At 40.7% G+C, this 27,027-nt stretch overlaps 1 protein-coding gene across 1 annotated transcript in view; it reads left to right on the top strand.

The window, feature by feature from the left end:
• The window catches only part of ajap1 (adherens junctions associated protein 1), a 61,911-nt gene that overhangs the window by 21,979 nt on the left and 12,905 nt on the right, over positions 1–27,027 (top strand). Inside the window, exon 2 of the mRNA XM_031286603.2 lies at positions 10,758–11,521. Within this exon, the coding sequence (XP_031142463.1) occupies positions 10,758–11,521 (764 nt within the window). The remainder of the gene's footprint in view (positions 1–10,757; positions 11,522–27,027) is intronic.

Below are 27,027 nucleotides of genomic sequence, written 5' to 3'. Positions count from 1 at the left end.
GGTTAAAACAGTGCGTGGCCTTATGCACCCTCTGACTGAAACCAATAGAATCTAGCAGTGAATTGAAAGCAGTACTAAGGCTATTGCTGTCAATGTCCACATGGATATTAAAATCACCTACAATAAGTACTTTGTCTGATTGAAGGACTACGCATGATAAAAACTCTGAGAATTCAGATAAAAACTCAGAATATGGACCTGGTGCTCGGTAAACAACAACAAATATAATTGGCTGTACTGTTTTCCATGTTGGGTGTTGAAGATTAAGAACAAGGCTTTCAAACGAGTTATAATTTAGTTTAGGTTTAGGATTAATTAACAGGCTCGAGTCAAATATGGCTGCAACTCTCCCTCCTCGGCCTGAGCCTCGTGGAATTTGGGTATTATTATGACTGGGAGGAGTGGCTTCGTTTAAACTAACATATTCGTCATGGCCCAGCCAGGTTTCGGTGAGGCAGAATAAATCAATGTGGTTATCTGATATCAATTAGTTTACCAATAATGCTTTCGATGACAGAGATCTAATATTTAATAGTCCACATTTGATTTTCCTATTCTGTTCTATCGTTGCAGTGGTTGTTGTAATTCCAATTAGGTTGTTTAGTATAGCACCTCTTTTGTTAGCGTTTGGTTTAAACGGTCTCAGTCGGGGGACAGACACGGTGGTTATGGGATTATGAATGGGTGATTGCTCTGAAGGGAGCACAGAGGGGCGTGTAGCGCTGTATCTCTGATTATTGACTTTGGGAGAGTGTGTCTGGTCAGTGTGCTTGTGGGAGTGTTTACGGGATGTAAACAGTCAATCAGAGGTCTGGGTATGCAGGGCGTGGTGCAAATTTCCACGTAGCATCTGGCTTCCGTGTGTATTGGGATTAATCCCATCCCTGCTGAACAGGGAGCCACGTTCCCAAAACAGATTGAAGTTGTCAATAAAACCTATCTTGTGAATGCTGCATGTGAGCTAGAGCCAGGTGTTAAGGGAGAGTAGTCTACTAAAGAGGCATGATCCGCGACCTAGAGATGGAAGTGGGCCCGAAATAAAAACCGACTTCCCAGTGCTTTTTAAAGCCTCAATGAGAGTGGTAAAGTCTCGCCTTGTGCGCTCACACTCCTGAATCCGAGTGGACATGTCGTTATGTCCACAATGGACCACGATGCGTTTGATAGAGGTCGGAAATGAGGGTATCAGGTCCATAACTTTAGCCAGGATGTCTGCAACTTTGGCTCCGGGAAAACAGTGTGTGACAGCATTATGAAACCATAGGTCTCTAGTGATGGAGTCCCCAATAATTACTGTGGTTAGGGGGAAGAGCGGACGAGGAGTGGGGGGGTGTGGATAGCCGGTGACGGGAGAAAAACAGTCAGTGTCGGTTTCAGATGGGCAGGGAAAAGAAGAGGAAGATTGCTTACCGTTCGGTTGTGGAGATTGTTTTTGAGGAACGTTGTCATTTGGCCGATCCAGGCAGTGTAGGCCACCTACATCTTCCCTGAGGTCAGCAATTTCTTTGTTTGTATTATTGAACAACGAGGAAATCCTGAGGGGGAGTGGGGACTCGCCAGGTGTAGAGGTTGCCATGAAGCTAGCGTTAGTTTAGCCGGTAGGCCTAGTCTTGATAAATTAGCGTGAGGCTAATACTTACTTACACGTAAAAATGTATCTTTGGTTTTAAAAACACTTTATTAGTATAATAAAAACTAGGCGATAGAGCCGACTGTTAGGTAGGAGGTTGAAGGCAGCTGCCGGCTGCCTCGTCCCCGCCGACTGCTGTCGCTTGTGGATGACGTTCGCTTGTGGATGACGTGACGTATTGAATGTATGATTTATATATTTATATACACTGTAAGGAAGGAATTTGGCTCTAAATTTAGACTGTTTTAATAAGCCCTTTGTGCAGTGCTACTTTAATGTATTCTGTACTGTTTTGCCACTTTTTGTTAAGCTTGACTTCTTATGATTACTAAAACATCGAGGCTCTGTGAAGCATTTTAAAAAGGCTTCAGAAGAGCCTTTAAAGTTGGCCTCATTCACAGAGACTATTGTATATCCTGCCCTTTGTTTCTTTGCTTATCTATGCCCCACTGGCACTTGGTTTGCAGAATTCCTGCGCATAATAGCCTACACAGCACTCAACTGCTTTGATCTTTTCTGGGGGAAGAGCAGAATCATCAAGCATTGGGCATTGCTCGCCATTTTCAAGGTGCCTGACATGTTGCAAGCCTTAAGTATGTGATGTGCTTCCTCGTCATTGAGACAAAATGGTGACTGTCACTGGATACAACGTGTCACATACTTTCTGATTAGATCATCCATTTAGATACTACTGATTTGATCCGTAGTTACTACTGCAAATCAATATTCTACTCAGGTTCCTCTATTCACTAACAATGTTTTAACCAAAATACATTAAGAACATTAATGATAACAAAAGCTGGAAAATATGTGTGACAAAATAATCCCCTGAGTTCCCCTCAGTAGCTTTTTTGTGGAGCAATGCTCTGTGAACACCATCACAAACCTGGTCTCAACATTGACTGGGAGTCAGTGGACAGCTGGAATAGAATAAGCTATTAACATCCGACGCCAGTGTTGTATTCAAGACCACCTAAACCGAGACCAAGTCATTACCATGACAGTGTTTCCCACACATAGACTAATGTGTGGTGGTGCGCCACACTATCAGCACCGGCCGCCGCACATTGCGTTTCGTTATTAATTTTTTTTTCAACGTTATTTAAAACACGTTCTTCTGCATTTCCTTTCCCTGCTCTCCTCCGTCTCTCTGTCACTTGTGTCTCGCTCACATACACACACACACACACACACACACACACACACACACACACACACACACACACACACACACAGCTCCTCCCACCGTGCGGTGTTTGATGTTTTTAGCCCCCAACGTCGCTTTTCAGGCAGCACGGCTGAAGTTATGTTAGTGTTAAGGTGAGGGTTAGCTGCCTGTAAGGCGATGTTGGAGGCTTAAAACACCATCGAGCCCACTGTGCACACAGCGTCTGTCTTCGTAAAGGAGAGAAGACGGCTGGCGAAATTCACAAGTTCACGAAAGGTTGGTATCTATCTCGTGAACACCTTTACACAATCACACATTCACAATCACCGACCCGACTCTTAGCAAACAAGCGATTGCGCCTGCTTTAGAAAGTTAACTAGTCGCAAGTTTACGGTAAAATGCAGTTGGGTTGTCGAGGTCAAAACACTATGTAGCAGCTGTGAGTCAAATAAACGTATTATAAATAATTCATTTTTTACTCTTACACTGAATGTTTGCTGCTTCAATCTAGATGAGTATAGAAAAGTATTTTCTGCGACTAAAAAAGGCAGGTGTGAACCGGAGGTATCAGTCTGAAACAGAGCTGAACAGTCCGACCCGTGTAATTAGTTATGTTTTTAATTTGTTTACAATATTTTCAGGCTTCAACCAGTGAAAGACAGCGTCAGGGAGAGAGAGAGATAGATTCTTAGGCATTGAAGTAGGAGAGGAGGACAGCATCCAACAGCGGGGGGTTAACAGTAACACATTCAAACTAGAAATGAGTGAAGTTATTGGTTGCATTTGAAGCAGGAAGTTTTACATCCATTATCAGTAATGATGTGAACACACAAATCAGACGATACACAGGCAATTTAGTGATATCCCTGCAGTTTTGGTCTTGACCGATCTTGAAATAAAATCCTGAGTCCTCTTTATCCGAGACCAAGACAAGGCCGAGTAAAGATGTGATTGATTCCGAGGCGAGACTGAGACCTTCTAAAAGTGGTCTTGAGACCAAAGCCAATCTCGAGTACTACAACACTGTCCGACGCCGAAGACCATTTTAGAATGGAGACAGGGGTTACGATCTATACGACATGCTAACCGTATGTCATCTCTGAAAAAGGTTTGTTGTTGCATATCTACATTGATGTTTATCATTCAGTTTGTGTGTTTTTGTGCAACTGTCCTGGATAAAAGTCTATAAAGTGTATGCCTCTACATGCATGACTCTGCTTAAATTAGCACTTGCACACGTAAAGGTTACATTGCATCATATCAGTGTTGCTGACTTCATACACATGATACGAGTAATGCTATGGAGTTAAAACACAGATGGTACAGTTGTATTAGTATTAAGCGATATACAGAAAACAGTGCTGACTGTGAACTATAAGTGAACTATGAGTAAGATGATGTATAAGGCTTGGGTCATCATGGGATTTTCATAGCAGTTTGTAACTCTTGACCTGATTTTATACCCTGAAGAAATCCATGCTCATCTTGGCATTTTCCATGTTGGTGATGGAGAGTATCTGTGTTGTATCTCAATGATCTATAACTTCACTTTGCCTTGACCCAGCCATCCTCCAACTACAGAGTATAAACAGCATGTGTCTGCCACTTAGGTACATTTAAATCAGTTTCAACATCTATATATGAAACCCTTCAGCTGATACTACATACTGTATGGAGCAGAGAGAAGGAAATGCAATTACTTCGTCTAGAGTGCCTTAGTCATTGTGCTGCTGAGAACGAGAACCCTCAAATGTGCTATAGCTCAATTCACAGATCATGAAAGAGTGAAAAAACAATAGGCTGGAAATCATGAAACAGTGCAAACCACAGTAAAGCACTTCATATGTCAACAATATGACATATAGGACTAGACAACGCCCTGCTATGCAAAGCAACCTGTATTTTCCATCTGTGTGAATGGCCTTTTTTATTAACCGCTCTCACCCTTTGCTCAAGCATTTGATTCAGGATTATGCTGTGAATCTTTCACAGACTTCAAAGGCTACTCTTCATTCAATTTGGTCTTTTGATGGCATTATGTTGGTTATGGGAGCTTTCTAGTTTCAAGGAGGCCAGGTAAATTGTATTAAGTATTGTGTGCAATGGATTACTCAGTCTAATGTTTTCCCTGTTCGTACAGCAGTGCAGTGTGGGTTTTAAACCAAAGTGGAGGAAAGTGACGGATAATCATACAAATGTTCACTTTGGTTCTGGCATTAGCGTGTGCTTTAACTCTGCTGGCAAAGTTTTCAGTTCTACTTTGTAAACCTTATTTTCAGTTTTTTTTTTTTTTTTTTTTTTTATGTGCAAACTCTCCACTTTTTGGACAGCTATTTGGCCAAAGGCATGTTGTAAACATAGTTGCAGAATGTTTTTTATCCATGACTAACTCTCAAATGCAATTTAGTTGTAGAAATCAGAGCTTGAGTCATATGCCAATTATGATTTAATAAAACAGGCCCTAATTATGCACTGCAGACTGTGGTTGTGAAGCATGAAGATCATGTGTTTAATTTGGAGTTCCTGTCAGGACCTAATCCTAACCCCCGTGACAGTGGCATTTAAGAAGCTGCAGAATAAGTTCGACGTAGATTTACTCAATATAGTACAGCTTAAACTGGCAAAGAGGAGAGAGTGAGAAGTGAAGCTTGGTGAACCCTCCTCCAGCGCTTTTTCCTATTTGGGCTGAGAAGCATAATCCAAATATATTGCTCCGAAATATCACATCTCACACACACTGTTACATCACTTGCTTTCTGTTGAAATTCTACATTTCTTGAGGTTGATGAAGGACACCAGAGGTTCAGGGATCACACATACGCACACACACACACACACACACACAGACACACACACACACACACACACACACACACACACACACACACACACACACACAGTGTTTCTCTCAGCTCTGGCTATAATTTCCAAATTTATAATTTAACATATGGTAGGCATCATGGCCCCTGGATAAATAGATACACGGAAAACAATGAGAGATAACAACAAACATGGCTTATACAAACAATATTGTCTGTGTATATTTTGATGGTAGAGGCTCCAGGAGTGTGTATGTGTGATGCACAGGGATTTTGTTTTGCCTGGTGTGTCTGTGAGCAGAAGCCCAGGTTGCCTCTTTCATCCGCGGTATGGCAAGTCTTGGTTAAAATCATCATTCCAGCAAGTCTTCTGCTGACCTTCAAACCTGAGTCCTCCAGGCCAACAGACACACTAATTAACTGTTTGCTCCATAACTTCACAAAGTAATTTCATTCCCTGTATGTCTGGCTCTAGAATGGACCTGGCATACTGAAATCCAGGACTTGAGTAGCCTGTTGGGTCAATGAATACTGCCCGAATAATGCATATAAAGTAGCTTACAGTCAACTTTAACTTTCCCCCATTCCATCAATAAACTTGCATAGGAATGTGTCCTCCTCCAATTTTTCAGCTAAATGTGGTTTTTCAATGAAAATCCATCTGCCTGTGTGCCCCACTGCTACTCCATGTACAATCACAATGCTTTGTGAGGATAGAAATGGGAGGCGGGGACAGTACATGCTCAGAATCTGGAGATGTCACAATCTTCACTAAAGGGATTTCCTGCCATATTGTTGAGGCTTAACTATATACTGAAGTTAGTAATGATGGCATGATGGAGCATGTGCTTATAAAATAGGACACCAGACACACATTCCCACCAGAAAGCAATCTGGTATGTTTGCGCTGTGAATACTGCACTTTATCTGCCATCTGTGCAGTATATTTCCAAATTATATTTTCATTATGTGGGATGTCAAAGAATATTAGTCTCGCTCTTAAATGATGCAACTACTGGTCTTACAAAAAAATATTTTACTGTCCATTTTATCTGTAGCATGTGTTCTTGCTGGAATTATTATCAATTGCATTTATAACTTTGAACGAGTAAGTACCAATTTTAATATTTAATATTGATCAGACAGGCAACAAAATAGGCTGACAGATAAAAACTGTCGATTTTATGTGCTTCAGTCACTTAATAATAGTTATTACAAAATACTGTTTATTGTTTGTCAGTGGGACCTGAGTGTGTGACCTCCTCCTCCTACCAATTAAGAGTAGGGATGCATGATAACTCGTCAGTCACATCGATATCGGCCGATGTTAGTCTTTTTTTTCATACATCGGCATCGGTCGGATGAGCAAAACTGGCCCGATGTCAACAATCGATGATTATTTCCGTCTAGCTGCTGTTGTGTCTGTCGGGGCAGTGCTTTTGTGTGTGTGTTTTTATTTGTGGTTTTTTTTTGCCACGCTGTGTTTGTGATCCAGTAATGCAGCACAGAATTTACATGCTGAAGTGAAGACTAAGCAATGTCCGTGGTCTGGACCTTTTTCACAGTTAAAAAAGAAGACACGTTGAAAGAAAGTTGGCCTTGATTGATTGTGATCCTAAAGATGATGTTGGTGCAGCCGTGAAAACTACCATAACTAACATTTTATATTACTGTTTACCGTTGGGGAAAAACATGAATATTTACCTTTTTTATTTATGAATTCTTTAGCATCAAAGCTCATTTCTCTGATGAGTTAGATCATTACTGTGTTACAGCTAATGTATTCAGTAGTAATGTTAAATATTTCTTATAAGAAAATGTACCCATTTTCTAGAAAATCAGTACCCAGCTTGATTCCCCTTTCAGTGATCTGTGGTCTTCATTCAGTGGTTTGCTACTAAAGCAGTTCCACTTCTGTTGATACCTCAACAGAACAGACTCGGCCATCTTGTACAAACCATATAATCAACTCAACTATCTTAAACCACAGGATTCACCTCAGTTCTGTATTATTATGGGTTTTCTTTTTGGTCCGATAACTTCTGTTGCCATGGCTGCTCTTCCAGGATACTCTTTACTCTTCTCATTGGCCATGTTTGAGCCCAGCACGGTCAAAAGTAAGGTGCTTAACAAACATGGCCAACATGGACATTTTACAGCTCTTCTTTTCACCCTGCTCCATGTCATATATTCATATTTATGATCATTAACACTTTCCTTATCAGATATCGTATAAATGTGGCCTGGAGAGTTAAACTTGAGTCACCTCGAGTGTGTTGATTTGGGAAGTGCCAGGATCTCAGTCTGAGGTCACAGCCAAAACACTGGCACGACATTATTATTATTATTATTATCCATATTTCTAACTGTCAATAATACACTGACCTTGTCACTGCTCTTTAATGACCAGATCCGTCACCATTTATGGCTCAATTAAAATGCCATTCTAAATTATTTATCAGTTAGTGGTTTGCTTGGCCTTCACAAGTCCAATGGAAGGTGGGGTGAGTAATAAAAACATTGTTCAGAATGACTCATACTTGTAGTCAGTGTGTCTATAAAACATGTTGACTAAACATCACTTACATTTTTAGTCTAAAGTACTAATGTTATTTTATACTAGTATACTTAATTATGCCTGAATTTAAAGTTAGCCACATGTTAATGATGGATGAGAGCACCATTCATTCAACATGCTCACCGCTAACCGCTAGCCGGTGCTAACCAAGACTGTTTCTGGTCTCTGTCTCCATGGATCCAAGTCTGAATAAAACCCTACATTTTATTAAGTTGGCTGTTATTATAGAAGTTTTAAACTACAATCCAGAGTTGTTTGAATGACAGAAATATGTTTAGATGAGATGTAATGAGTGCAACAAGAACATAAAACAAGTACAAAACTGCGTGTTTATTAAGATCCTAACACTTTCAAAAATGAACAATGATCTAACAAACAAAATAAACAAAAATTAACTTTGGATAGCCTTAGTCTAATATGATTTAACAGGAGTTAGGAGGAGACATGCACAGTGTTGATATTTATAATAACTAAGGCTGTCAATCGATTAAAAAAATGAATCTAATTAATTACATACTACACCGTTTAGCATTAGCTGTCAGCATTTTAACTGTTTTTAATCCAGCTACTAGCTAGCGGTAGGCTAACGTTAGCTGCTGTAGATATATAGACATATATAGAGTCTACTCTATGTCTATAGCTGTCGAGTATAGTGTTAACTAGCGTCACGTGCAGCGGTGTTTGTGTTGCCGTCTGTTTCAGAGCATCAGAGAGAAGCGCAGACATATCAGTGGCACCAGATTTTGGTAGCCAGGGTTGGCAGGAAGAAGATTTTTACAAGTGAATGTTCCAGTTAATGATCCAGGCAGAACATTCTCGTCTCCCTCCTTAAATTTACAGTCCAATGGTGGCTAGAACGGCTGGAATGGATTAATCTGCGTTATTTTTTTTAACGCGTTATTTTTTCTCAGATTAATTAATCAAAATGAACACGTTATTTTGACAGCCCTAATAATAACATGCACCTTTCTATATTGATCATATGGTTTTAATGATAATTTGTTATTTGTTAATGTTATTTTGTAATTGCTTTTGAATAAATAGTTAATAAACCTTTGTTTGACTAGTTTATAACTAGGAACCCAGCCATCACCCGCACATTTGTTCAAAATAATTCAAATGCAACCCACAAATCATAATCCTAAACTCTGTTGTTGAACTAGAATTTGACGCTTTACTTAAGTGAAAAACTAACGCCACTGTCAGGCTGTTGCATTTTACAAACACAGCCTTACCTGTATCCTCGTTTTTACATCACATCCAGATTCTTTTTTTACCATTTCGTGCAAGTAAAGAGAACAAGAACACGTTTACTGACAGGACAACAGGTTATGCAAGGAGTCTGACAGATTGAATTTCTGATAAAACTTGACATCCAACAATATTTTAAATCTATAGAAGAGCAGTTAAAATCCATCAAATCACTTGGTGTGAACTTTCACTGGGATTAGTGCAAACTCTACTGTCTTTGTCCCATTTGCTGAACATTTACATTTACATTTGAACACACTAATGTAGATTTGCATGTGACAAGTAATTTACCCACTTTACCAACAGAAGCCCAGTTTGTCTTGTCAAATGTCACTACAGTATTATACAACACTTAGAGACTTGTAAAAACATAACTTGGTGATAACATGAACGACGGACATCTTTGTGTCGCCTTAGACAGTCGATGAACCCATTCACACTTTTCCATCTATCATCACCTCTGTGATGCTTTCAAAATGAGTCGTCCGTGTGGGCTTAACTTGGCCAAGGACAGCAGAGATGAAAGATAGCCCATAATGAGGTTTCTCCCTTAGGAATCATTGTGTAGCTTTGTCCCAGGGGCCACTGAAGGTTGTCTGTAAAATCAGTCCACTGTAGGGTCCTGGCCTAAACAGCCACCCTATCCATCACCTTGCCATCTTGTTGATGAGCAGAAGGGAGGTTTATACAGTAACAAAGGACATCTTTGGACATACATTGGTTTTGAATACATTAATGCGGTAGCTGTATACGTTAAGATTTCTGCAATATACTTGTTATGCTGTTTCTTCTGCCGGCATTGTGTGTTACCTTCCCCATCATTGCACTGCATAATCAAATTGCCCTTTGGGAATCAGATGACTTTGTGTCTGAGGGAGATAATGCAGAATATGAAGATCAGCTAAACCAGGCCTGACCTTGTGTGTCGGTGTAATCATCCCAGGATTGATATGAATCTGTAACATCAAGGATAAGTCCTCACTGCTTTTGACAGTTGAGTGCAGAGTTTGAATCCATAATCTTTCACGTTTTACAACATTTACTTGGTGTCTGACCTTTAGACTGCAATTCAAGAGGCGCTCTGCAAAGCTAATTATTACCGAAGCTTAATTGAGTAGGAATTTAAGAAGTTGTGGAGTAGAACTTTGCCAGGAGTGCAATTGGAGGGTGAATACAGATGTGAATCTTAACAACAGGTCATTAGCTTGAAGGTGGGAGACGGAGGGTACCTGATTCGTATGGTTTGAACATATAGTGAACTGTGTTTGAATCTAAAACGTTTCTCTCATTTACTTTCTCCTTTCTCTGCAGTCCGTCTGCTTTGAGGCCAGGCAGCTGTGTGGGGCACCGGGTGTGGCTCCTGCTGGCCATGACCCACCTCACCCTGGACTTCTCTGTGTGCAGCCCCCTCAGTCAGGGTATGGGGGTCAAACTCACGCCTAAATCGGTGCCTCGCTCTCGACCTCGCTGGCAGCCGCTCTGGGACATACCCAACAAGCTTCACTGGAGAACAGTGAGCCCGTTGGCCCGCCGCCTCCTCAACCCTATCCCTCCACCACAAGACAACAAGGCAGGGATATGGCCAAAAGTCAAGGGTCAAAAGCATCGGAAGCCAGCACATAAGGGACAAGCAGTGTGTAAGGAGTGCCGGTTGAGATACTCTCAAATGGAGACAGGTGATCCTTTGGCTGTAATAGCGAAAGCTCCAGCAGCTTTATCCAGAGGGAGCAGAGGAGACTCAGTGAGGTTGTTACTTAGAGCCAGAAGGCAGCTGAAATGGGACAGTTATGACAAGTCTCAGGAGGGCCGGACTACCACAGTGGCCGGATTTATCGACTGGGGACCCACAGGGACAGATAGCATAGACGACGACGGAAAACCGGAGCCCAACATAACGCTGTCCACCAAGGTCTCAACTACCACAGTGGCCACAACTACTAGCACTACTACCGGGCTCTCCCAAAGGACGTTCACTGTGGTGACCACACCAGAGCCCAAGAGGCTAAGCACCACCAAGGCCACTGGCGGTTTCGGAGAGACTGTCAAACCACCAAAGCCATATGGGGAAACACCAGGTAATACGCATAAAACAGCTAATCATCTAGTGTGAATTTCATGGTTAGTAGGAGTGAGTTAGCTTAAGAAAACATTGCTTGAGTTGCCTTTGTTGCATCACTTTACAGACACACCCCATGTCTTTAACACAAAACAGATACAGTGCTGTGAAAATGTTCCCTCAAAGCCAGCAGTGTCCATACCTGCGCTTTTGGTTTTGCTCTGCATAGTCATGTTAACAAAACAATAGCTCAGTTCACCCTTAACTGGAGACAATTAACAAAGTCATGAAATCAGTACTGAAAACAAATATGAAACCTGCATGCCACAGAAATGAACACCATGGATTTAGGGCAGTGTCTGAAGTGCACGGTATCCAGATAAATCGGCTTCTGCTCTGCAAAGTTCATATGACTTCAGTTTTTTAAGGTTAAGGTAGGGCTAGGTGATATGGCCTAAAAATATATTCAACAACAACAAAACGGATGTGTGAGATAAACCTGTTTTCACACATACAGGTAATTCACTTCTCGTTCCTTGCTAAAAGTTCAAATCATTTTAACGTTGCGCATTGCGCAACCTTGCCCCTATTTTCACATGTTGCTGAGTAACGTACATTAACATCCCAAGGTCTCTTGAATGTAGCATACATGTAGCAAGCTCCTTCATAGTAACTAGCGGTAAAAACAAACGTTGAAGAGGAGCTCCGTGCTACAGAGCGGCGATTGCTAGTTGTTTAAGCCACTACAGACGTCCGTCACAGCTCGGTCGTATCAGCGGCATTTAGTAGATGTGATGAGCTGCAAAAGAGTTCCTCAACACCGCCTCTGGTGCCCCACATGGTGCTCCTTCAGGTCAGCGGTAGCTGGTGGTTCAGTTATCCGAGAATAGGTGACTCTCAGCCGGGGACAGAGCTATCGATTTATCGCCCAGCCCTAGATTAAGGTTACTTTATTGTCTCCCACGGGAGAAAATTGTCTTGGAGTTAAGGGAAATTGCTGCATCAAGACCATACATCACAATAAAACACATTAAATAAATACACATTTTATTGTCATGTGATGAGGTATATAAAGCTACGTTGACACTTCTTCACATCTATATAAATATACCTAAAAAATTCAGCAAAGTGACCTTTTATATATGTACAGCAATGTACAAACACTATGACAAGCTCAAATCAAAACAACTGAAACAGAAAAGTTCAGAGCACTTCAGAAAAGTCGATATGTAAGAGGAAACTTAATCAAACTAATATCAGTTTAAAGGGCACACTGGTCACACTTCTCACCCCCACAGAGACCCAGGGTTTGATTGTCTGTACTGGTACCTCTAGCTTGGTTATATATTTCAACAAAAACAGTTGGCATGTGTTCACATATGGGACCTGGTGTGGGATAACGTTCTTACCATTGCACTATAAACTTCTACTTGATTGTTGGGGGTGCCTTCATGTGAAACATCAATTGCTGGCAGGTGAAAAAAAGCATCTGGCAACATTATGAAATGGGAAAAAATGGGGGTACGTTGTTAAGAATAAATCAAACTAAGTTTTTACAAATTAATGTGAAGTTTTCTCCTACCTGTTTTCTCTAACGGTATTGCAGTGCCTTTTTACCTTTTCACTGTAGAGCATGACTAATTATCCAGAGTAATAATCTACTTTTCATTAATATAATATTTGCAGTTTGGGAAAATAGCACCTGATTCACAGACTATGTCCTTGACCATACTGTAGCCCTTGAGCCTGAAATACTGAACCTGAGCATATGTGAGTTTATGGACAGTCCCTCTGTACTGTGAACACACAAACCTCCCAGCCAGGCATATTAGATTTACCATGTCATTAAGTCCATGAGGAACATGGCTTTTTAAATGGTCCATATAGGTAGTCATAAAACATAAGTCATGTTTAACAACTTAGGAAGCAAGCACTATGCTAATTGAAGCTTTCCCATTTGGTGCATTAATATACACATCATGAAATTAGCCAGCTAACAGTAAGGGTGATCAAAAGTCCTTGGCCACTTCCTACTCAATTACAGTGAAAAATGTCTTAAAACACAGAGGAATGTGGAAATGTGTGTACAACAGAAGTCCTGCTGATAGAAAATAGCATTCACTGTGAAAAATAACAAAATATGTATTTCAACTCAATTATAAAGTCAAAATAAATTCACAAGGCATCTGTGCTGTTTAAGGCCTTTTCTCTATTTCAATTATGTCACTTCGAACACTTGAGTTATGCTGTTTGGAGAAATATGGTGAATATGTTTAGGTTTTTTTTGGAGCTGTACTGAGATGACCTTATCAAACGTTATATTTCTGATGGAAGCTAAGTTGCATCCATAGGGCCTGCCAAGCTGTGCTTTTGGTGGTCCTACATACATACAATTAAACTTTAAACTGTGTTATTATACCAGTATTCAGATAATAACAGCACTTGTTCCAGAACTGGGACCACAAGCAAACCTGGATTTCAGATTTCATAGCTGATATTACAGTAGCTTCTCAGTACTATTCATGTAAAAAAAAAAAGAAAAAAGAAAATGTCTTATGCAGGAACAAAAATGACCGCAACAGTAGTTTTTAATGTTAGTGGTATAAATATATGTTGTACTATGGTGACTGAGGTATTTATAGTGAATGTAAAAATGAATTGGCAGTGTGTAATTGTCTTGTCAGCGATGTGGTGAGCTCTTAATTTTCTCTTGATTGGGAGGTGAGTGTGAGACCACCAGTGATTCCAGATGATGGCTTGATATTGTATCCTGGAGGAAACCAGTCACCACTGTTAACTAAAAGCTGATGAGGAAAAAAAGGTTTGTCTTCTCCAACTGGGTGCACATTATTTTATTAATAAGCAGACTGTGTCTCATCAGAGCAGGTGAATTGAATCACATTTCAAAGCAAAGCCTTAAATGCTGCGGAAAACTTTCCGTTTGCCTTCACAACACATTAACCCGTGTCTGCCTCATATTGGCCCCAAGGCAAGACATAATTACCACACCGACAGCACAGCATTGGATTGCTGATGAAATGAAACTATTAGCGAAGGTGAGGTGCTTCACTTTGTCTCTGTCTTTTGTGCTTATCCTTCCTGCTTTGTCTTTGAAGATGTTTATGGATTACATTCAAAGTCTGATTAATGCAGACTTAGATAGGAAAAACTCAAACATTAGATCTTAATCAGAGCAAGGTGATAATCAGAACTCACCTAACAATTTAACTCACCTAGATTTCTGCTCTGTGTGTCGTGATTTATTACGTCATGTATTCAGTTCAATTCAAAAATACCTATCTCCCTTATGGAATAATTTAAGGGACGTGGTTTCGCAAACAGCCGAGGGAAGACGACACATACACATTATTATTTATTATAGAGAAACAAGGTACAAGGAAAGAGAGTTATTACATTTTCTGTCCTAAATTGTTTAAAGGATGATTCTGGTTTATTACAACTCAGGTCTAATTTTTTGCAGATTTGTATTTAGCACTTCTATGGGTTAAGATAATATTGTACTCACCAGCGTTATAACACAGCTACATTGTGGTTTGATTTGTGGGATTTCAATCTGTCTCCAATGCTTCTCTGTTGCATTTACACTTTTCACACATTTTCGCTTTTTTGATATTAGATAGCAAGTGAAATGTTGTTTTAAACCTCAGGCTATCATCGTAGCATGTTAGCTGCATAATACAATTGTGATGTAAATATCATTAATTTATCACAAATTCTTAGTGGGTAAATTAGTTGACATAGTCATCCAAATTATCCAGTAAATTCATAACATAAAATAGCTGCCTCTGGCTCAGCAATACTACGGCCTTACAGCATGTCATATGTCAGTGCTTAAGACACAGTGCTGCTTCAGCAGTGCTGAATGAGGTTTTCTGGTTCTGTTCTCAAACAGATTCAAAGATTGATGTGTGAACTTCCATTTACTGTAAGGCTTATTTTGAGAGTAGGAGTTATGCTGGTGCACATGCACACAATTTCATGATAATTGAAATGTATTACACTGAAAAATGCATAACCGGTTCTATGAAAGTGTATGCATTATGTATTATGTATGTTTGCTTTTGTGCATGCAGACTTTAGTCCTGAATATACAGTATGTTGAGATATAAATAGTGTGCATTTGGCACCCAGCTGTTGTTGTGTGGCTACTGTATGTGGCTTTCTTTCCATTGTTTTGTCTTGTCGTCCTCCAGGCTTACACTCACTGTGCCAACTTAACCGTGACAACCATCTCAGGTGAATGATGTAAGATCTACTTCTGTTAATGGCAATGCTTATACATTCCAAAATGAGTGTTCAAATACAAGCGGGGCACGGTGCAAACATTGCAACTCCATGAACCCCAGCTGATCTGTGCCCAGTGTGAGAGGGAAATCATCGAAATCATGCTCTTTAAATACTGTTTGTAATTCCTCACTATTTAATTAGTCCAAGTAATCAGAGTATCAGTCTACATGTAAGCTGCTCTGTGTCTCGCTCCCTTTTTCTATCTGTCTTTCTCATCCAGCTTCTCAAACAGCAACACCTCAGCTCAGCTAATTGTAATCTAAAAGTGCTGATGTAGAAATGACAGCTGTCTCACAACATGTCTGTATCACTTTCAGAATTTTGACCAAGAATTACTATGTTTATATACTATAGATTTTGTTTTCATTTGATCGGTAAAATATTTGTTCTATAAAATGTGAAAAAAATAATGAAAATGCAAAAGTTATCAGAAAAAAAAAGAGTTAAAATTGCTTACTCAGTTGGACCAGTGGTTACATTTGTTTTGTATTTACTTCCTGTTTATGTCCTGTTCAGAATAGTGACGACGGAGCTAGGGCTGGGCGATTCGAAGATTGTCAAAACCATACAGAAATGTCTATATATTTTTCTATACCATTTCTATTACAATGTCGAAAAAACAGTGGCCAAACTGCGTTACTGCAATATTTACGTCATGTCCACGATGCTTTACGTTATGTTAATTTTTCACTAAAATTCTAAATAAAATGAGAAAATACTCAGAACTTATCATTAGTCAAGAAAAATAGGCTTTACTGTTTGGTTATTTCATATAGACATATATTGAATATCGCGATATATCGCTATTGAGATATGAAATTACCTATATCAGGATAGAAGATTACGTATATTGCACAGAAACAGATGGAGCTTATCCTACTGTATATTTGGGGTATGATTTTTGTATTACCAGCTACATTAACTGCATATGACCTATATATGTCTCCTTAAACAACTTAATTAGGATATAAGTTTTGGAGATTTCTTTTTTTATAATTTGAAAAATGCTTGAGCCACTGCAGCTCATAATTGTTAGTCAGGTTCTCAGGAACTGTGAGATTACAACATGCACATTCACCCCTGCAATAAATGGTCTGCATGAACTAATTCACTATGACTCATGAATACTGTAGGCAACCAGCACAAATTCAAGCCATTAGAGTACTTTGTCTCAGCCACGTAAGGGATGTGTGTATCATGATGACCGTTATCATCTCATGCTGTTTGTGTGTGGGTGGGTGTGTGCACATCACTGTCAAACATGGATGCAAGTGGTTCTCTGTGGAACGAGGTAGAGAGCAGGGGAGGAAATGATTTCAAAATGCCTTTCTCACATAGAAGTGTTGTACACAGTGATCAGTCTTCTGAATTATCCAGTTTCTAGCTCTACTGCGGTCCAATGTAAGCATGAATACATCAAGTGATGATGCATCTTTGACAGCCTGTTGCATCTGTTTCACCATGAAGACAGAAAAGAAACATGGCAAGCTTCAGAGCCCACTGGAAAAGATGCCAAAGTTTCCTGCCTTCTTAAATGAAATGTCTCCTCACATTAGGTCCGATGTTCCACAGTAAACACACATACTTTGGACTAACAGACAGAATCTGATCATTCTGAGTCTTACTTACTTGTTTTTACCACTGTGCAGAGGATTTCACCATTCACTCATTTTATTCGTATTATTATATCACCATAATACACCTCGCTGTATGACCAAAGCGAGAGCTGCGTCCGGGTTCTCGGCAGTAAGTCAGACTCGTTTCAAGTGAGGGTTGGCCTCCGCCAGGGCTGCGCTTTGTCACCAATCCTGTTTGTAATATTTATGGACAGGATATTGAGGCATAGTTGGGGTGGGGAGGAGTTTTAGTTCGGTGGGCTGGGGATCTCATCGCTGCTCTTTGCAGATGACGTGGTCCTGATGGCATCATCGGCCTGTGACCTACAGCACTCACTGGATCAGTTCGCAGCCGTGTGTGAAGCGGCTGGGATGAGGATCAGCACCTCTAAATCTGAGGCCATGGTTCTCAGCAGGAAACCGATGGAGTCCTTACCCCAAGTGAAGGAGTTCAAATGCCTTGGGGTCTTGTTCGCGAGTGAGGGGACAATGGAGCGGGAGATTGGTCGGAGAATCGGCGCAGCAGGGGCGGTATTACATTCAATTTATTGCACCGTTGTGACGAAAAGGGAGCTGAGCCAGAAGGCAAAGCTCTCGATATACCGGTCAGTTTTCGTTCCTACCCTCACCTATGGTCATGAAGGCTGGGTCATGGCCGAAAGAACTCGATCCAGGGTAGAAGCGGCCGAAATGGGTTGCCTCAGGAGGGTGGCTGGCGTCTCCCTTATAGATAGGGTGAGAAGCACAGTCCCTAGGAAGGTGTTCCAGGCACGTCCAGCTGGGAGGAGGCCTCGGGGGAAGACCCAGGACTAGGTGGAGGGATTATATCTCCAACCTGACCTGGGATGCTTTTTATGCCCTTAGATTTGGACATGTATTTGCTTTTCCAGTGCAAATAAATATATATTTTGTCTGGTAACATAATGACAGATCATTTACAAGGAAAATCTGCCATGTGACTTGACAGTCAAGCATTCTGATGAGTATGAGTAAGTGTTATAAAATTATAATTATTGTTCTTTCAGGAATATCATGTCTCTGTATGATTATAGCAGGTAAATATGCTGTATAAAAGCTGTGGAAGTATTAAAACACTAAATCCATAGAGAAATGCAGACAGCCCGTATTCAGAAACTGTGCCTTTAAACGAGCCGTCAGGACTTCCGTACGGTTGTGATGTCACAACTATCCTATATATAGGTAGAAAGTTCCGTTACAGTGCCGTTACAGTCATTCCCCGGCTGCAATGACGGTGCAGGGATGCCAAGAGTGCAGATGCAGAAGAGCCGGAAACCCTAACCAATCAGAGCTGACTGGGCTTCTTCAGGAGGGGGTCTTAAAGAGACAGGCGCTAAAATAGAGCGTTTCAGACAGAGGGTGAATACAGGTATATTCAGACAGACAGTATGAGAAAAATAATGTGTTTTTTGAATGTATTTTTAAATTTTCAAAAATTTTATTTACCTACGTATATTGCCTGATGAAGGTCCAGCAAGGATCGAAACATTGTCTATTTAAACTAATGTGTGCAAATGATCATTCAGTGTAGAGTAGAAATGAGCCATGGACTTTATATCCAAATGGATCAGCTCTTTGCTTGTTTCATTAGTTTTTCTTGTGCGACATTTTGGCAGTTAGTTTGGTTTGGTTGGAAACTAACTATGCAATGACACAGAGTACATGACAGCTCGCCACAGCTTGTCTGTGTTGCACTTATTGACTATGTGTCTTACTCCCACTCACTGTTTGGCATTGAGAGTGCAGGACAACAAAAGGGACAACTCTTTGTTATTGCAGAAAATCCAACAAGTTTACGTCACACCCTTTATCCAAGAGAAAGACATTGGTGTTGCATCTAATCAGTTAAAAGGCTACCTTTTGCTCACTTTCTGTCTAATTTAACTAGTTTGATTTCACTTTTCATTATTTTCATGCAGCTGTCAGCACAAAGTTCTTAGTTGAAGCTACTGTAGGTGGCTGTAATTTTGTAATCAGGCACTGTACCATGTTTAAACAAGAAGGGCACTCGGAGGCCGCAGACCTCCGCCAAGGCCATGCCCTATCTCACAATGTTAAAGCTTGGGTAGGCAGTTTATTTTTGGCATCATTGGGCAAAAATTCTAAAATAAACTCCTCCTTGGCTTTGTTTTCAGTCTTTAGAAAATCGAGACGTGATGGAGGACTTTGGCCAATCACAGGTCATTTCAGAGAGATAATGCGTTCCTATTGGCTGTTTGGCAAGTGCAGATGTGCGCCGCGTGCACATCCTTTTCTGTTTACCAGCTCTGTTTACCATAGCGGAAGGCTCAGGCCTGGAGATAATTCAAGGCAGATAAGATACTTTATTGCCATACATCAACTAATCAACTATACATAGAGGAACTAAAGTGGGTAAAAATGCAGTACAGTTTATTGTCCAAGGAGTGGAAATTTTGGGGAAACTCCACCAAGTTCCATTAAAATTGGGCCAGTAGTTTCCATAATGCTGCTGACAAACAATCAATCTGAACTGAAAAACAATCTTCTTGGCGGAGGTAATATCACAGCAGGCCCTGGTCATAGTAGTAAGTAGCAATTGACAATCCAGCCTTGGTGGTTAATAACTTAAATGTTATGTGTAATTTCCTGTGTTGAGACAATGTGTCACCAGTGTGCATTCTCAGCATCAGAATAAATCTAGTGCATATCTCAGTCACTTTGGATAGGAGTTCGTCTGGATGCTGTAGCGCTTAGTGGATGCCTCCTGTTGATCCTGCTCTCACAGCTATCTGGCCATCATACAGGAGGTGGGAGGAGAAGGAGGAGGAGGTGGTATAGCTGTGGTGCCTCCAGATGCTCACTGATTGTTCCCGGTGATTGTGCTGCTAGTAACTGTGACCCCCCCTCTACTCTGCACAGATGGAGCTGTCAGCTCCATTATGAATATGAGATGATTAAAACTGCAGTCAGTAAAGCCACAACTGATAACATAGCTCTTGTTAGAGGTCTGGTAGTCGCAAGGTTAAATGTTACAGGCTTGTGTGGCGTAAACAACGTGTCCCTTACAGTTTGGTCCTGTGCACGTAAAACAGACACATTCATTGGATGTTCAAAGTAATAAAAAAAGCCAGCAGGTATTTAAAATGAATATATCCATCTGGTAACAATTCACATCACATTTTCAAGTTTGTGAGGGGATGGAGGGTTAAATGGAGTAAATAAGTAAGTTTACATCCACTGTAGAGCAAAGTGAGCGGATGTAAAATGTATGTTAAGTGTCCCAGGAATCTATTTTTAAAGAAGCAAGCTCAGTGAACATTTAAATACATGATTTCGACCTGTGGTAGACCTGTAGAGGCGTACAATACATCATCTTCAACAGTGAGAGACACACAGAGAGACAGAGAGAATCCACTTCTCCCAACGGTTACCATGGCAATCCAATAAATTTGCCATTACTTTCTGTATTGACTCTCAATAAAGTGGGTAAAAATGAATCTCCTTTTCTCGAGCGTTAAATCTGGGCTTAAATGCTCATGCCTGGTGACAGGCGTGCAGAGTCAAACCCCCCTTTGACTGATTTACAGAAAACTGAGCCAAGAGGAGATGAAGGGGCCAGACTGAGCAGATGCTGTTTCACTTTCAGTTTCCCCGCTGCTCAGCTCTTTCTTCATGGCTTGACACATCTGCCTGAAGGAAGAGGAGTGCAGATGTTGACTGAGACACTTTTTTGGATAGAGGAAATTGTTTCCGTCAATCAGAAGGGATGGGGCAGAATTTTAATATGACCGTTTTTTTTTTTTAAACCTATGAGTTTATTTATTTTAGCTTTTGAGAGATTTTCAGCTTTGTTGAAAACTGACATGGTGTTGCTTGACTGGAAAGAGAGAGAGGATGATAGAATTGGACTCAAAGCCAAAACAGTGCAGGTGCATGGTATGTTTTCCTCTCCAATCACCTGCGAAACAATTCAGCTAAGCTTTGTTGGTAGAAAAATACTTCCTGTCTTTGAACTGACAGTACACATATTTCAGGATGGTTGATTGAAGCTGCCTTAGTATCAATTTCATATTACACCCACCTGGAAATTGCACTCATTTTAATTTCTTCTGTTCTCAACAGGATGAGCTACTGTATGTTATCCACTGTTCAAAATACAGGCAGCCACACAAGACAAGTGTATCCTCTTGTAAGGGATGCTAGCAATATACTTAGGCAACCCGTTTTTTTGGCCATTCTAGCATTTGCCATCCAGCCTGACTGAATTAGGCCGGCTACACACTGCCTGCGTCGTGTGAGCGTGGCGTTTCTGTTGCGTGTCAGCTGCGTGGATTTTTCTATGTCTTTACACACCAGAAACGCGCCTGACACGGCCCTGCTGCTGCTAGCCTTGTCTGTACACATGTATGTTTCCCATTGATAAAATGAAATACCATGTTAAACATAAATATAGACTGATTTGATTACAACAAAGACAACGTCAGCAGTATTGATGGCAAAATAGGCTACAGAATATTTTGTTCTATATTGACAATTGAGTGCAATATTAGAAAATCGTTTTTTTTTTTTTTTTTATTACATTTATATCTGCATTTATATCAAAACCTAGATACTTTCAAACATCAACATGTCATTTATTAATATGTAGTAGTGTCAAAATGACATAAACATCTTTTCCTATTCTATTTTTCCTGGAACACGCTTGCATGTCACGTGAAAAATGCCGTCGGTCCTATTTCTAGCATGCATGCATTTTCTAACCTCTATGCGTTCTAACCTGTTAACATAGGAGCCGAAATATAAACGGACACCGGGCATCCAGTGTGTAACCGGCCTTATGCAGCGATGCCTTTGACACTGAGAGGAAAGGCATGTAGGAGTAATTGTTTCTGATCTCGCCCTGTTCAACTTTCCCCTCTTCTTTCTCTCTGTCCCTCTCTTCTCTCTCTCAGCACCCTCTTCAATAAGTGTTTTAGATTGCTTGGCGACTCAGTGGAAATCAGCCTAGATTGACACTTTGACACCAACATTAATTGGCAATTTCTAACTATCAGCATGCTGCCTTTGACGGGAGTCTTCCCCCAACCTGTCCTGCTCAGGTGCCTGGTTGTAAGAGAGGTCTCAGAAGGTTCGTGCAGCTTATCAGCGTGTATTGAATATGCCTGCACAAATGTGCTTTGTGGTGTGTAGGAGTGAGATGGCTCAACCTCTGTAAGCTGCTGCTCTGTGAGCAAATAAGGGGTCTTTCCCACATTTTTCAGAAGCTTTTAAGCCAACACTGTGTAGGTGTAGGCACCATTAGCCCTAAATGGCTCTTTGCAATGGATGCCTAATAGGGCTTACTGCTACATACAGACGGTCCAGCATACACACACACACACACAACTAAAGACTCACAATAACTCATACATACATGCATAGTGATTAAATAGAAATTCTCTTTTCCGCATCATTTGTCCAGTAGCGCCTTGTTACTCAGAGGACAAACTGCCTGTGGTTTAGATGTTGTCACTTAATCCACCATGTAAATTGCAGAGAGACAAGTCGGGAGTTCAGCAAGGTCAAAAACCACCATAAAGATGGTTGCACACTGAGGCTGAGTCATGACTAGCTGTAACATGTACTCATTTATTATTTTAACATGGAACATGCAGTATGTCTACAATTACATTTTATTGATAATCACTCTGTCCATCTCTCAGTCAAAAAAAAAAAAATTGCAATCTGATTTTACAGGGCCCTTCAAGTATTCTGTGTAGAAATAAGAGCTAAAGCTATTGCTGACCTTTCAGGTTTCAGGAATATGTGTTCCTCATCTTGTTTCAGTAAAGCAGCTACTAATACTTTTTTCAGTTTGATGTTGATGCTTCCATATAGCTAATTACACCTTTGTTTAGGACCAGGCTTCAAGATAAATACAGCAACAGTGTAAGGTATTTCATAAACACAGCACTAATTACCACTTCACAACTCAATAAATGTGTTAAACTTTAAATATAATTTACATTTCTCTGATGAGAACTATAAGCCTGAAAACAGAGGAGAGAGGCTGTGCAGAAGTCTAGTTTTCTAAAAGACCACTTGAATATGCTGAAAGATTGTTATGGAATTATTGCCAAACAAAACCAACAATAAAGGGCCTACCACAGCTTTAATGCACTCAGGCTAAACATACCGAGAGAATGTGATGTGACAATGGTAAAAGAAAAACATATATGAGGAGTTTTGAAAGGTGCTACAAACCAGACATACCTGCTTGGCTCCATTACTGACCCCTAGGGTTGTGCATCGTTTGGATTTTAACAATTCTGATTCCAATTCCGATTCTTCCTTTCGATTCCAGTTCTTATCGATTCTCGATTCCGATTCTTTGAGGGGTGGAGTTGAAACGGGTCACATGCTTATTTTCACAAATAAGAGGAAAGTTTTATTTTGATTCAATGGTGGTTTGCAGTTTTACAAGGCTTTTTCAATTTAAAATAAAGCCACACTAGAGCGCTGCTTACTGTGCTCCAAGGCTGCAACACAACAATCACCTGGCCGCTACGGCAACCAAAACTTGCGCATATTAAATTGGGAAGCAATGATCGAATTTGAAACCAAATCCTCTAAACGATTCCAAGCAATTCCAATAAAGAAACCATTCTACTGGAATTGTAATTTTTGAAACGATTCCAAGTAGGAATCGGTTCTCGATGCTCAACCCTACTGAACCCACACAGTATGTGTCTAAGATGGGGTTCTTTTATTAAAAGCAGGTAGCAAGGAGAGATTTCATTTTAACACCATGCTTTTCTTTGATATGTTCATCAAAGTGTCATGGCCATGAAGGCAAACAAAATCTCATTTATTCCTTGCTGGGAACATCGATGGGGGCTCAAATCCTGCCTCCACAGAGGTCACAAGCTAGCTGTCCTCCTTTTTGTCCCAAACTTTCTGTCCCTTTCTCTCTCTATCGATCTCCCTTTCAGCCTCTCACTAACTCTGTTTCCACCTGAGATTCACTCTCAAAAACTACATTTGGAGGTGGTTTAAGCCGCATGTGTCCACATTCTAATAGCAGTGAGAACGGGAATATGTCCTGTGTCCACATTAAAGACCGTCCACTCAGCTGTGAGCGGAACTACATAGGCTACTCAATCAAAGTTATTTCTCGTGTCACAGAAACCACTGAGTTAATTGTGTGTTTTGGATGTTATTATCATACTGTCGGTAATGTGACGGTCTTCTTGTTCCTTTGCTGCCTGGTCTTGGTTGTCGGAGCTTTGTGCAGTGCGATTGCTTCTGCCAGTATGCAATAACGTTATTTTTAGTTTCATAAAACATCTCAGAATTCACCAATATGTAGGCTATTACTACAAACAATCCTGATCCTATGTTGTCTCCTTCAGTTTATTAGTTTTGCATTGCCAGAGCTACACAGCGCTGTCTAAAGTAAGACGGTGCATGAGTGGTCAATGTAGCGGCTGTGAAACAGTTTAATTTCCTATAAGTTATTCACAATAAAAGTCCCCTGTTATTTTGGTATTTAAATGCTTACGTTATGAAGCGGCAAAATCAGGAAATGTTGGGTCTTAATCGGCAGTAATGTAACACGACTCCCACAAGCAAATATGAAATGTAAAATAAAGCAGTTCTAATATATACTAAACTTCAAACCACAGAGATGCAGATAGAAGCTACAAACTGTCAGGTTTAGTCAGGAAAGACTAGGCTTGGACCCAAATGCAGTGAGAGGATTTATTAAACAAAAGAGTCTTACACAAAGTGTCCTCAGGAAGGTAGCCAGGCTGGAACAATCGAAAAACAGAATCCGCAAAAACACAGAGAAACATCCAATAGGAAACACGGCAAAAGAATACACAGCAAACAGAATGAACGGGAAACAGAATGAAATGATCTGACAAGAGACAAAGACAGAACAGGGACTAAATACACAGGTAACGAGGACTAATGAGGGACAGGTGACACAACAGGTGGAACAATAAAAAAAGGCGGGAAACAAACAAAGACAGGAAGTAAACTAGACAAGGCAGACAAGACAGACTACAAAATAAAACAGGAAACAGAACATAACTGAAAAACAACCACAATAAGACAAAACACCAAAACCCTGACACAAACGTTCTAAGAGCTGAACACACAGAGACTTTTAAAAATGTCTTTCTCTCTTGCACAGGTCCTGGTGCTGTTGGTAGACCTCCTTATTTCGGCACCTTTTTGTATAGGCTACAGTCTATGGTCGGCACACAGACAGACTGTGGGCAGCGCTTTTTTCATTTTTCACTTTATTAATTAATTTATGTGAGAGTAACAACTGACATTTATAAACACACACAACCGGCCTATGTAAGCGGAAATGATGTACGTGTTTATTTGCATATAGAGCAGGGAAGTGAGATCCAATCACAAGTGGTCACTCAGGACGCATTTGGAGACACATTTTACTGCCATACCCATACCTAGAGCTGTCCACTTGTGATGGGATTACTCATGATGGATGATAAAACCAGGTCAGAACAGGGCCATTGTTTGGCAGTGATTTGACCAAACAAAACCTAACCGGGTCTCTCTAAAGCAAGGTGACTGCCAAAGGTGAAATTTAAACCGGACAGCCAGGACACACTGATAGCTTTTAGATAGCAAGGCCAAATTTCCGTCTCTCTAACTGGCAGTCGTGGATGAAAATAGAACTGGCCTATGCACTCAGATTTGTCACCCATGTCATTATCTGCTATATTTCCCCTGCGCTGTTAAATGCACTGCCCTGAAAATTAGGTTATAATGGTCTTAATGTTGGTGTTTGGGATGCTGGACCTCAAGTTCTCAGAGTTTCATTAAAGAGCTGTACTAGGAAAGTATACATATTTTAGTCTTCAAATGGCAGCCTGAAGTTACTCTTAATGAGTTATTTGGACTCAAATACCCTGAAAACATGTAACATAGCATCAGCAAACTACACGCATCATGCTCGTGCTCACCAACTGAGCCAATTGGATTCCTCTGGTATAACATCACAGACTGGCTGGGGCTGCTAAACATGCGTGTGTTGTGTTCACTGACAACCCATTTGCCAATCGATGGTTGCATGCACTTTTTGACCGTTTGTATTATACTGAGAAGTTTCCCTTGCATGGACAGAGGAGTGTCCATTAGAGGTAGGGAGAGAGCACAGCCTAATGCAATGCCATAATGTGATTTAATCAGTTGTGGTTTTCGGGACAAATTCACCAAGTGCAGTATTTAATTTGAATTTCCTGACTGGGAAGTGCTCCCTTTCACTCTGACATCAATGTAAAATGAAACAATTCTCGGTAGAGGCCCTAGTTATTGATCAAGGTCAGGGGCAAGCTGTATAATGCCTGAACTTGGACAGATGTTAATTTATAACCGAACACTTTCAACTTAAGAGCTTTGACGTCAGCCGGAGACAGGCACAGAGGGAGAAGAGGGAGGATAGAGAGGTGAGATGAGGGAAATGCAAACGACTTGACAGATAATGTGCCTTTGCCATGGCAAGGACTCTGATTGCGCTGGGAAAGTAAGGCTTTCCTGAGCCAGCCGGAGATATCATTAATCCAAGGTTGACCTGGCCCGCCTTTTGCACGGCCCTGCCTGCAGA

This window comes from Sander lucioperca, chromosome 12 (assembly GCF_008315115.2).
Source record: "Sander lucioperca isolate FBNREF2018 chromosome 12, SLUC_FBN_1.2, whole genome shotgun sequence".
NCBI lineage: Eukaryota > Metazoa > Chordata > Actinopteri > Perciformes > Percidae > Sander > Sander lucioperca.
The sequence above is the reverse complement of the archived record's forward strand: the minus strand, read 5'-3'. Positions and strand labels throughout refer to the sequence as shown.